Here is a 12,721-nt window from a genome sequence, read left to right as displayed (position 1 = left end):
AAAAAAAAAAATGCAGATTCTAAAATGTTTACAGTTTGTGCTGGCATTGTAATTTCACAACAATAAAAAGACAAAAGGCATGAATAGGACACTTGTAGTGTACAACAAGTAATTTCATACTTAAAACTAAAACTTCTTACTCGGTTTTCTCCTCTTTGGCCATTTGAAATCATCATAAACCTCTAATGTCTCAATGCAGACGTTTAAGAGATTGAATAAGCAAAGCGTTAACTAGCTTGTCTCATCATCTTACATAAGAGATCCTACACCTGAATTCTGAGGTTGAAGTATAATTGATACAGTACAGAGTAAACAGTTAAGCAGTTAATTGTTCACTAAAATCTGCAATTTGTGTTGAAATGTTCCTAGTTTTGATACCACAATTACTGGTAAATAAGATAATTCAAAGGAAGTCACAGGGCATTAATGTAATCCAACACTATGCTGATTGATGGGTCACATGAACAAGATGCAAACAGCAGTAAAGGTATGACGGGTCCACATGCAAAGGCTGCTGAGGATAGTGGGATTCTCTGATAATACGTATAGATCTATTTTTGGTTCAACCGAGAAGGAAAAGTAAACTGATCTCTCAACCCAAAGGCCATAATTTGGGTATCTGAGCAGTAACACATAACTATTACATTAATCTCCCATTGGGATGTGATACATATTGATTGATTCCTATATCATATCATCATACACTATACATTTTATAGTAATTGGAGCCTAGGAGATCCCAAAATAGGCAGGACAGTTTTCATTTGTCAATCAATTGATTTGAATAACCCAATAGGAATATCTGATTCGAATATAGGCCTGAGGGATAATTTGCACAAATTAGACCAACAAATCACATGTACAGTAAACAAGAATTCAATCTAATACATTGTCTGGCACATTGTCTGCCAACCTTACAATGGGTATTCAATAATGCCATTTCTAGGGAAAAAGCCTCAACCTTGTTATCATTTATGCATGTCAAGTATATCCAATAACATCAGTACTTTTCTATGACCAAGAACATTTAAAAACTAGGCCTACCAATGACCTATGCCTCAACCGCGCTATCCAACTATTTTGATAAAAAATATATAGGGTTAGAAGAGCGTTTAAATATGTATTTTCCCATTAAAGTGCAAAGGAAGGATCTTTCATGTGCCAGAAAAAAAAGACAATCAAGTTTAATTCTACTGGTTACTAGAAAAGCTCCATAAACAGTAGTAGGTATTTTTAAGTTAGGCTTCAAGCTTGATATAACAGATAAAGGATTTTTATTTTACCCTTATTTTACCAGGTAAGTTGACTGAGAACACATTCTAATTTACAGCGATGACCTGGGAAATAGTTACAGGGGAGAGGCTAACAATATACCCCCAAAGCCGATTCTGAATACACGGCTACAATATACTGAACTCTTATATCAAGATCACACTAACCGCATACTATATCACAACATTCTAATGTACATAGACTTATCGGCTTTGACAATCCCCATTTCAACAAAATGTGACAGAGCTCAGTACAAGGTACCTGTGAATTCAAACATGTAAGGTAGTATTGCTCCTGTCTTTTGTTGAGAGCAGAGGGCATGTGAGAATATTAGTAGTGGGAAGCGCGCTATTCAGAAATTGCTCCTGTCTTTTGTTGAGAGCAGAGGGCATGTGAGAATATTAGTAGTGGGAAGCGTGCTATTCAGAAACAATGCTTCTCAAAAACAGCAGAAATTAACTTTTAAAAAAAAGTCTGGATAGACCACATCTCATCCTGCTCCGTTAGGTACATAACATTAGGTGCGGTACATACCGGTATCACGGTTTCTTACAGACTAAGCGTGATTACAGACAATAAGAATGATGGATTACACTCTCACACACACACACCGAACTCGACACCAATCATCAGAATTGACAGTCTCCCATTTCATCAAAGCAGTTAATGATATCCTATTTCTTGTTCTCCCAAGCGTAGTCTAAATTCAGCCTGCATTGTCACACGTCAGTTTGTCACCGAGGTAAATGCTACAGTATATTATTAGGATTTCAGGGGTGTTATCCCCCTGTTTGTCATCTTTTTTACCCCCACAGTACCTTGATACTGACAATATCACAATATTTTAAGTATTAGGACAAGATAGGAATATCAGTGCACTTTTCTGTACACACAAGTTTCTAACTGTCCAATGCCCTGCCTGACCTTACGTACAGTATTAGACATTTGTATTACAGATTCTCTTGAATGAATAGGTGCTTTTTTCATCAATACGGCACCTAACACTATATATGCTAAATGAAATGGATGATCAAATCAATGGATAGAGGAGACAGAAGCAATGAGTCCTGCAGCAGACTATGACATCACGTCTCAGTGCACACCTTCTATTGGCCAAGGGTGTCAGGATGATAATAAAGAGGGGATCGGTTCGGATCCCCTGCCTCAGAATACACACTTACAGTACATCCATTACATAGACACAACATAAACATTTTCTTGTCGGTTGGTTGTTGATTCATCAGACATGGGGGGAAAAAAGGGATTACTAGTATTGACTGATCTAAAACTCCAGATAAAACTCTGATGATAAAACATAAGGGGAGAGATGGAACAAAAACGTCCCTCTTTCATGTAAGGTTCAATACAAGTCGGGTTCTGTTCGATTGGTGGCTGTTATGTTTAGGGTGTAGTACCACAGACTGACAAGGTGATGCTGCAGTTCAAGCATGAAAATAACAACCCTCCTAAATCTTGCCTGTTAAGTGCGGCTTTGACAAAACCAGTCCAGTCCCTTCCAGCCCAGCTAAATCAGACACAGGGTCATATTCATTACGCCACACAGTAGCAAACCACTTTCTAACTGAAAATGAAAATCGATGTTCTTATTGGACAAATTAATGTATTACCTCCCCGTTTCACTCTTTCATAACATCCCTACTGATCACTACCCATGTCTCAGTGGTGGTTGGAGGGGCTGGGGCCGGCTTCTGTGTCTCCTTGGGGCAGAGCTCCGTTGGGCTGCAGCAGGCTGTCGATGCCCAGGTAGCCCAGCAGGATGTCACTGCGGCGGTGGGACAGGCTCAGGATGTCCTCGGCTAACGACTGGGCCGAGGTGAAGCGCACCTTGTCGTGGTCAAACATGTCCTTCAGGTACTGCACTATTTGTTGCTGGGGAGGGAGAAGAGAAAGACAGAGGGAGAAATAAGCAAATACAGAGTTCAGTACATTGTGAGGAATGTCCTATAAGAAAAAGCAATCTTTGTTTTCCACATTCATTTTCACTCCTGAAAATCGGTAGACTGTCTACAGGGATTATGATACTTGAGAGATGAAGGCATCGTAGAGATCAGTGTGATTAAACTGGTGATGTAAGGTAACAAGGACAGACAGATGGAAGGAAGGACGCAGACAGACACAGAAAGCACAAGCACAAAATTCCTTACAAAATCACAAGTGAATGAAGAGTAAATTAGTAGCAAATAAAAACATAGAAGTGATGTGTGACCTCTAAATACCGCTAGTTGTAAATTGGAGACTAAAAGTCAGGGGGAAAAAAGTTACGATTAAAACTCACCTTGAAGATGGTGCACACCTCACTGAGGTGCTGTCGCGGCCCCAGGAAGCCAAAGGCCAGGACGGGGCTGACCTGTTCTGATATGGCGTAGAAGTGGGAGATGAAGCCGTCTGGAACCATCAACAGACGCCGCTTGGCCTTCAGAACGGACCAGCACGCAGTAGCCAGGGCCTGAGAAACACACACAAAGTATGCTTTATTACATTTTAACCAATGGTATAGTTGCAGTGAATGCAATAGAGCCTGTTTTCTATGTCTGCCTGTGTAATTATAATTATGCTGTGTAATGTTGGTTGTGTTTGTATTGCAGTTGTAACAGAGCTAGTATCAATAGATCATGTTGACTATAGGATTGTGTGTGTCTGTCTGTCTCACTGTCTCTTTGAAGCTGTCAGAGAGCCAACGGTTCCTGAGCACGGCCACAACGGACGAGGGCGGGCTCTCCAGGTCATCGAAGGCATCCATCAGGATGAAGTCCAGCACGATGTCAAAGAAGTTCATAACCACCACCTGATAAAGGTCATAGATCATACGAGGTCAGGAGCTTTAAAAACACCTGGGACATATATTCATTAGGGCACACCATAGAATAACGAGCGCTTGTTATTGGTAGAAGAAAAAACAAAACGGTAGTCCCTACCTGTTTGGTTTGTAATGAATATGGCCCAGCTTCATACCACATGGAAAATGTGAGAGTTCACGAGTTGTCACACACTAAAGTCAGTCTACCCAGAGCAATTTATAGACACTGATTCTACCTACAGCATCTTGAAGGTACAAAAGAGAGAAAACATCATTTTTTTTGGAAAATAATGTCTCACCCCTCGCCCCTGCAGTTCCATCTTGCTGACTGGCCAGGTCTCCTCTCTCTGGGTGTAAAGAAGCATGTCCTCATAGGTTTCCAGAAAGGCTTTGGGACTCTACAGGTGAAAGAGGAACACAACCAACTCAACAAAAAACCCAATCAGAGCATTATAAAGTAACATTCATGTTCAGAGAGAAGAAGAGTGTTGGTGAGGAGCAGTCTCACTCTGTGTACTGTCCGTCCGGGAGGATGGGAATGAAATAACTTACAGCAGAAATACTACATTTCCATTTCAATGGACAAAGTTACATTGTATTGTATGGGTTAGTGTTGTCACCTTGTTTGCCTTGGTCATGAGTCCTGTGATCATCTGCTTGCCGGTCTCCATGAAGAACGTCCGGTGAGTTTCGTCCAGCAACAGAACCTGCCGAAACAACAACCGCTGTGAACTTCAGCAAAGATGACCCATCTTAGTCACATCAAATCCATAGAGACATTGTCCATATACCAATAAGTCATCTTCAGTAAGGATTTCAGACCTGGAAGGCTTGTCTCACACAGTGGAGCTTGGCTAGGAAGTCTTGGTCACCGTAGCATTCTAGCAGCTCAGTTCTGAGGGACGGCAAGGGGGAAAAGATGGAAATCAGAAATGCGAATAGTTATCAGTTAGTTTTATGTCGGAAATATATGGTTGTGAGTAACACTTCACAAATAGTATTTGTTTTCTTCCAAATACTTAGAGCTGCGCTTGATTGATCTTCCCTGGCGCAATGGAATCTATGGAATAGTCCCAAAAGTACACTCTCCCATCTGGCACTCAATCAAGTGCTCCAAAAATACTACTATTATTTGAACCTAGGTCCAGTACCTAGCTAGTCCTTACCGGAGCTCTCGACAGGGCACGCTGCCGTCCTGGACTAGTGACACAGCCTCATCGTAAAGAGCAGCGGGCCTCAGAGGCTGACACACCTCCAGAGATAGGTTGTCAAACAGCTGCAGAGTAGAGAGGGAGAGGCACAATCCTCAACACATGTTCAAAACATAGGATATATGATAGTCATATGAGAGAGAGAGAGAGACTGTGTGAGGGAGAGAGAAAGAGAGCATACGTGCGTGAGTGAAAGAGAGATAGAGAAAGAAAGAGAAACAAACTTCTGCCGCTGAGAAGAAGGAGTCGTCCGAAGTGATCGTAGTGGCGTCGTCTTCGCGAATTCTACTCTCCAAGTTTGGCAGGATGAGTGTATCCTCACTCTCTGACAGGACAACAAAGCAAACAGTCTGAGCCACAACACAAGGACTATGTAAGCCAAATGACCCATTATGGATAAAAGCTACTGTGTAAACAGAAAATCAACAGATTCATGTTGCATGCTAATAGCTAAATGCTACAGTTACCATCCAAAAGGAAATCAACAGATTTGCGCTAGCTGCATGCTAATGGCTAATAACAAAAACATTGTGGCATATTAATTACCAAAGTCTGCCAGCAGGCTATCTGGGGGAATGGTGGTACCGAAGTCCTCCTGTAGGTGGTAGGCCCGGTGCAGGAGGGTCTCCAGCTTCTCGGCAAAGACCTTGTTACGCGACTCAGACTGAAACCATGAAAACAAACATCACTACATTAGTTGATTAATTCAAATCACAGTGGCCCTCCAGGGCCGGAGTTGCCCATCCTTTCTCTGAATCTTTAAGGAAATGGAGGCTGGTGGAGGAAGAAATCGGATGATGGGCTCATTCAATTCCACTCCAGCCATTACAATGAGCCTGCCCTCCGATTTTAAGTGACACTGGCCTCCAGTTTTAATGTAATCTTTGGTGGATTTGTGAGAGTGCTGTTTCCTCTTGACCAGGGCTCCGTTGAGAACGAGATGCATATCTCAATGGGACTCACCTTGTTAAATAAAGGATAAATCAAATAAATAAAAGTGTACCGTACCGTTGAGAGTGATATAGTTCTGTGGCGTACCGTGGGCAGGTCGGGGCAGGCCGCTGCCCCCTCCAGGGCCAGGCTGGTACTGGCGTTGGAGGCATTGGAGTGGGTGTGGTGCCGAATGTTCAGGGCCTGCTCCCACTTCTGAAGGGCCTCTTCAAACAGCTCCATGCCTGGGGGAGGGGAGAGATGTGATTAGAACAACATAGAACATCTGGATTTTGGCTAAGGGATAGGTAGGTTCAATGATATGAATGATAAATGCCAGAAAAGCAGGAATTACGAATTAATCAGGAAGAACGGTATTCCTGGTGGGGGGGGGGGGTTACTTTAGGGTCTGTTCCTATTCCTTACCCTTTCCACCAGTGTGCAGTGCACTTGGTGGATGTAAAACCCATGCTTAAATCAATCCATTGTTTCTTTAAATGCAGTAGAGGGAGAGAGCGATTGTGCATTGGGGAAAAAACAGTAGGGAGATTGGAACACAACCACAGCTTAATTGCAGTACTTAGTATTTTGATGCATTGTAAAATGCCAGGATGAGTGATGCTATCCTGCCAGGTTGTTTGATAATGACATCTAAGGACTGGGAGGCCTCCCAGACATTTGGTTTTCAAGGAAAGATAACTGAGTCTAGATGAATTACAGAGATGTCTTTGTCCAGGTATTAATGGAAAGACTAACAGTGAAGGAAATACAACATAGTCAGATGTAACCCTCTATGTCAATGTCCCGCTCCTATTCTTCCTCTACCCAAGGGTCCTCATAGCCCCTTGCATTGAGCCAAACAGTTCTTCTGAATGTCAACTAATAACCAATTCCACTTTGGGAAATACTTTTCCCCATTTGCGGGCGGGTAGCCTAGCGTTTAGAGCGTTGGGCCAGTAACTGAATAGTTGCTGGTTCGAATCCCAGAGCAGACAAGGTGAAAAATCTGTCGATGTGCCCTTGAGCAAAGCACTTAACCCTATTTTCTCCTGTAAGTCACTCTGGATAAGAGTGGCTGCTAAATCACTCAAAATGTAAAAGCACATCAAACACTGTCTCAGTTTGTTATGGACAGTCCCCTTCGCTGAATCTTTGAGGGAATTCATGAAGGGGTATTATTACCAATGATGTACAGGTTCTCTGCGTTTGCGTCCCCCATGGCTCCCGACTCCTCCTCCACAGGCTCTGCCTCCCAGGGAGTCGACGGATTGGCCGACTGGTTCGGAGAAGTCGGGACTCGCATCTGTGACACAACAAAAAGCCAATTACAAATTGAATTCTTGAGGGACCATGGACCACGAGGATCTAAAAAGAGTTAAGTGAGGTAAAGGATACACTGAGAAAGAGGAGTGAAATCAGAATGAGTGAGAACTATGTGAGAATGCTCTTCATAGACTACAGCTCAGCGTTCAACACCGTAGTTCCCTCCAAGCTCATCACCAAGCTATGGACCCTGGGACTGAACACCTCCCTCTGCAACTGGATCCTGGACTTCCTGATGGGCCGACTCCAGGTGGTGAGGGTAGGCAACAACACCTCCGCCATGTGGATCCTCAACACAGAGGCCCCTCAGGGGTGTGTGCATAGTCCCCTCCTGTACTCCCTGTTCACCCACGACTACATGGCCACGCACGACTCCAACACCATCATCAAGTTTGCTGACGACACGACAGTGGTAGGCCTGATCACTGACAGCGATAAGACAGCCTACAGGGAGGAGGTCAGAGACTTATCAGTGTGGTGCCAGGACAACAACCTCTCCCTCAACGTCAGTAAGACCAAGGAGCTGATTGTGGACTACAGGAAACAGGGGGTAGAGCACGTCCCCATCCACATCGACGGGGCTGTAGTGGAGTGGGTTGAGAGCTTCAAGTTCTTTGGTGTCCACATCACTAAGGACTTAACATGGTCCACACACACCCGCACAGCCGTGAAAGGGACACGGCAGCGCCTCTTTCCCCTTTGGTATAGGCCCTCGAATCCTCAAAAAGTTATACAGCTGCACCATCGAGAGCATCTTGACTGTCTGCATCCCCGCTTGGTATGGCAAATGCACCGCCCTTGACCGCAAAACGCTACAGAGGGTGGTACGGACAGCCCAGTACGTCACTGGGGCTCAGCTCCCTGCCATCTAGGACCTCTATATCAGGCGGTGTCAGAAAAAGGCCTGAAAAATTGCCAAAGACTCCAGCCACCCAAGCCATAGACTGTTCACTCCACTATCATCCGGCAAACGGTACCGGATCATCGGCTCTAGGACCAACAGGCTACGAGACAGCTTCCACCCCCAAGCCATAAGACTGCTTAATAGCCATAAGAATGCTAGATAGCCCGGGTAACCATTTAATTGACTATCTGCACTGACCCTACGCGTACACACACATTTACATTCGCACACCGACATAACACAAACACACTTTTACACAATTTGCTGAGGCTACTCTGTTCTTTATTTTACTCTTATTGTTTTCTATTCTAATGCCTAGTCACATTGCCCTGCCTTCATGTACATTTCTACCTCAAATACCTCATATCCCTGCACATTGATACTGGTACTCCCTGTTTATAGCTCCACATTGATCTGGTACTGGTACTCCCTGTATATAGCTCCACATTGACCTGGTACTGGTACTCCCTGTATATAGCGCCACATTGATCTGGTACTGTTACTCCCTGTATATAGCTCCACATTGATCTGGTACTGGTACTCCCTGTATATAGCTCCACATTGATCTGGTACTGTTAATCCCTGTATATAGCTCCACATTGATCTGGTACTGGTACACCCTGTATATAGCTCCACTGTATATTTTATTCCTTGTGTTACTATTTTTTTTCTGCATCATTGGGAAGGGCTCGTAAGAAAGCATTTCATGGTAAAGTCTACACCAGTTATATTCGGCGTATATGAAAAATGTGTTTTATTTGAGTGATAGAAAGAAAGTAAGGAGTGTCAAACGTACAGAAGCTATGCTGTGGGAGGAGCTTGAGTGTTTGCTGGGAGCCAGTGAAGAGATGCCGCTCATTGTTTCGTTGCTCCGCACGCTGGGGCTCATTATCTGTCGCCCGGGAAACGGACCACCTGGGACGGAAATGCGGCTGTTAGCTAACACTTCTATCAACAAGGCATTTGGATCACATTAAAACTGGTGTTCTAATCGTGATCATGCTGAAACAGCTTTCACATACAGTGTCCACACAGCCTTATGGAAACACCAGCGTGTCAATGAGCCAACTTACTTGACTTAATCCCTTTTACTTCCTTGAGGTCAATCAGCCAACCAACAAACACATCAACAAATCATGAGCCAATTCCACAGCCTGATTGAAACCACCAGCAATCACATTGAAGTGAAACTCACCTCTCCTCAGAGATGATGGTCTCCCTGACCGGAGCAACGCCTCTGGTATTCCCACCTGCTTCTGCTCATCTTTCGCAGCCGTTGCCTGTTTTCGTTTCCTGCCGCGTCTCTTCATGTGGTGGGCGGTGAGGGCCAGGGCTACGCTCCCCAGAGCCGTGGCGAACAGCACCTTCTTCAGACTGGGAGAAAGCTTCAGCTGAGAGAATATGGACTGATGGGAAAAGAGATGGGGTGAGTGGTCACCACAAGCTCAAACCACTTGAAGCATACATGCTTATGTATCAAATGTGTATCTTCTGTGTGTCAAATATTGGGGGGTGCAAATAACAGTTACTTGCTAATAATGAACAAACATATGCTTTTTTTTGGCAACATCGTTCTTTGCAATGTTTTTGGAGCAGATTCTTACAAACATATTCAATAGTTTACTTGAAAATGTGTCTTCTTGGGGACGTTGTTTACCTGCCCAAAGGTGGAGTAGAGAAACACAGGGATCTCAGCCACAGTCATGGCCAAGGCCTGGGCAATAGACATCCCTTCTGCTCTTCTGATTGACATTTCAGTAGAATGCCCACAGAGCCTCCAACAACCCCTTAACATCCACCTCCTAAGGGGCTTCCTTCTCTGTTCTGTTCTGCTCGGAGACCAGACAGCCAGCACAGTGCCTGGTCCTGGTTGTGATTGGGCTGTAGTCAGCCACTTCTGAGTCTGTGTGGGTCCCGTTGGTCCAGCTTCAGACTGTAGCTGCAACCAGTGTTCCCAGAGTCCTGTCCACACTGGTTTTGGTGCCCTGTCTCTCTTCTTCACTTATCCAAAGGCACCATGTTTCTCGACCCGTGTAAACCTAGGGGGAATGTGAATTGTTGTCATCATGCTGCAATAATATTTTAATAATTTAATATGCCATTTAGCAGACGCTTTTATCCAAAGCGACTTACAGTCATGTGTGCATATATTTTTACATATGGGTGGTCCCGGGGATCGAACCCACTACCCTGGCGTTACAAGCGCCATGCTCTACCAATTGAGCTACAGAGGACCACAATGAAGTGATATCGATCAGTGATAGCAAAATCTGACTACTTCACAAATATGTAATGAACTGAAATTAACTGTGATCTTAAACTTAGTCAGATAACATCGTCTCAGGCTATATAATGTAACACACCCACAGCATCGAGAACAGAGTGAAGTAGACGCTACACAGGCCACCACATGACAGCTGTAACGTTACTTACACTCTTAACTAGCTAGCTAACGTTAGTTACTAGCCAGCATAACATCAAAGAAGCACGACCAACTAAATATGAGAGTAGACAAGCTTCCTCTAGAAGTTAATAAACATGTTTAACGTTTTTATTTTTTACTTTGACCAAACATTAACTCAAAGAGAGAGACCCTCACAGCCTGGCTGTCAAAGTAGCATTAGCATCATGCTAGCTGACAAGCCCTCACAGCTATCTATCTGCAGGTTCACAACAACTTTCAAGGGTTATCATATTTGACGATAACCTTTGTAACATCAATAAGGTCTCTTCGGTTTTGGCTGCTAATGGAATATTACAAACCTATCCTGATTGATGACCAACCCCACTAGCCGGACATGCTAGTTAGCCAGCTAGGAACTTTGATTCGAGCACTGACAGCTACTGCTGGCTTCAATCCGGCCTGGTTGTCAGATCACTCAGTCAACGGTCTCTGATGGACTACTAAAAACTGTATATTCAAGAGATTGCTAACCCTTTTATGGATAAGAAAGATACCTAACACAATAGTTCGGAGAATACCTACATCCAAAAGCTACTAATGCACATTGGGCATGCAAAGTGCTGTAGAAGGACATTCAGCGCCGCATTTCACACACTATGCTGATATTTGCTTCGGGGCAGACACCTTTGTAATTGATACCATGGTAGACCAATGGCTGTTGAGTATATTCGGGCGCGTTCCTATTGTGGTCAATCATAAGAGGAAGGAGGCGGGTGTACATCGGATATCCAATAGTATCAAAGATCGGGGCCTGACTCTTGCTTGTTCCATGGCAAAAATTAGGTGAAAAGTCAAAACGTCTAATCCAAAAATGGATCAATAGCATTAAAGTAATCTCATATTTAACACGGATTATGTATTTATTTTTGAGCACACAACTGTGTTGTCAGAGTTGGATCGGAATAAAAGGCCATTATTGTTTTAAATCATGTGAGATGAGTATCTACTCCTATCTTGAGTGTAGTTTGTGGACAGTGCTGGTGTTGGTGATGGTATTGGTGGTGGTGGGTTTTGACTAGATGGGATACTGGCAGTTTACGTCAGAATTAACCAGAATAGATAGCAATAGTAACGGCATATTCATCAGCTAACGTTGCTTTTTGTGAATTTTGAAGCATTTATGTAATTTTTTTGAAAGCACATGAAGCAAATAATTCATAAAGATAATGTTAACTGACTGATATTATCTCATAGAACAAAACGTATAAGATATCCTAAGCCTGTGTTAACCTTATTTTCGGCGTTTATCCCAAAACCCTATTATTTTCCCATGAATTTTCCCCATAGGAATGGCTGAACGAACTAGAAATAACTCATTTCCGGTTTTTAGGAAGTTACAAGCTGGTGAACGCTATTGACGTTTCGTAGCAGGTTATGAAAACGTACTCAGCAGGTTAGGATAATTAATGTAGCAGGTTAGGATAATTAGGTTAAGGTTTGGAAAAGAGTTAAGGTTAGCATTAGCTAAAATGCCAAAAATGTTAGTGATGCTTATGCTGCAACCAAGAAAGATACTGCTGCTGCTGCTGCTGCTGCTGCTCATTGCTGATACTGCTGATGATGAAAGGGATGTCTTGAAGAGCATGGCCCTAACACTGTAATGGCTCTTAATTATAACTAGTTCAAGTCAATGATTGTACCACTGATCTGTGCTTATAATAAGGCGTTTTATTGCTTTTTTATATACAATTCTGCAAGTCAAAGGATATCAATAATTAGATTTTCCCAAATATGGACTTTTAGAGGGGGATATATGTTTTTAAATCCTTCTACTACTGCATTGTATTCGTTACATCATT

At 43.3% G+C, this 12,721-nt stretch overlaps 1 protein-coding gene across 3 annotated transcripts; it reads right to left on the bottom strand.

Annotated features, from left to right (window-relative positions):
- Positions 1-1,716: 1,716 nt before the first annotated feature.
- Positions 1,717-11,532, bottom strand: miga2 (mitoguardin 2). Of its 3 annotated transcripts, none has more exons than XM_041897660.1 (15): positions 11,445-11,532; positions 10,116-10,497; positions 9,654-9,864; positions 9,255-9,373; positions 7,414-7,534; positions 6,310-6,476; positions 5,848-5,965; positions 5,526-5,626; positions 5,257-5,366; positions 4,913-4,985; positions 4,711-4,797; positions 4,390-4,488; positions 3,944-4,078; positions 3,569-3,739; positions 1,717-3,162 (listed from the first exon to the last, which is right to left on the bottom strand). In XM_041897660.1, exons 2-15 carry the CDS (start codon positions 10,251-10,253, stop codon positions 2,950-2,952), a joined length of 1,863 nt encoding a protein of 620 aa, XP_041753594.1. In that variant the 5' UTR covers positions 10,254-10,497; positions 11,445-11,532; the 3' UTR covers positions 1,717-2,949. The 3 variants fall into 3 exon arrangements, with proteins under 3 accessions (XP_041753594.1, XP_041753596.1, XP_041753595.1); XM_041897662.1 differs by having other exon boundaries at positions 6,340-6,476; XM_041897661.1 differs by lacking the exon at positions 11,445-11,532 and adding an exon at positions 11,222-11,436.
- Between the last annotated feature and the right edge of the window lie 1,189 nt (positions 11,533-12,721).

The sequence above is a fragment of the Coregonus clupeaformis genome, chromosome 15 (assembly GCF_020615455.1).
Source record: "Coregonus clupeaformis isolate EN_2021a chromosome 15, ASM2061545v1, whole genome shotgun sequence".
Lineage (NCBI taxonomy): Eukaryota > Metazoa > Chordata > Actinopteri > Salmoniformes > Salmonidae > Coregonus > Coregonus clupeaformis.
Note: the sequence above shows the minus strand (reverse complement) of the source record. Positions and strands in the feature narration are given on the sequence as shown.

Coding starts and splice junctions, on each gene's coding strand:
- miga2 (XM_041897660.1), bottom strand. CDS start 10,253: ATGTTAAGGGGTTGTTGGAGGCTCTGTGGGCATTCTACTGAAATGTCA. Junction 9,865..10,115: donor TCTACTCCACCTTTGGGCAG/GTAAACAACGTC, acceptor TTTTCCCATCAG/TCCATATTCTCTCAGCTGAA. Junction 6,477..7,413: donor AGAGAACCTGTACATCATTG/GTAATAATACCC, acceptor CCCCTCCCCCAG/GCATGGAGCTGTTTGAAGAG.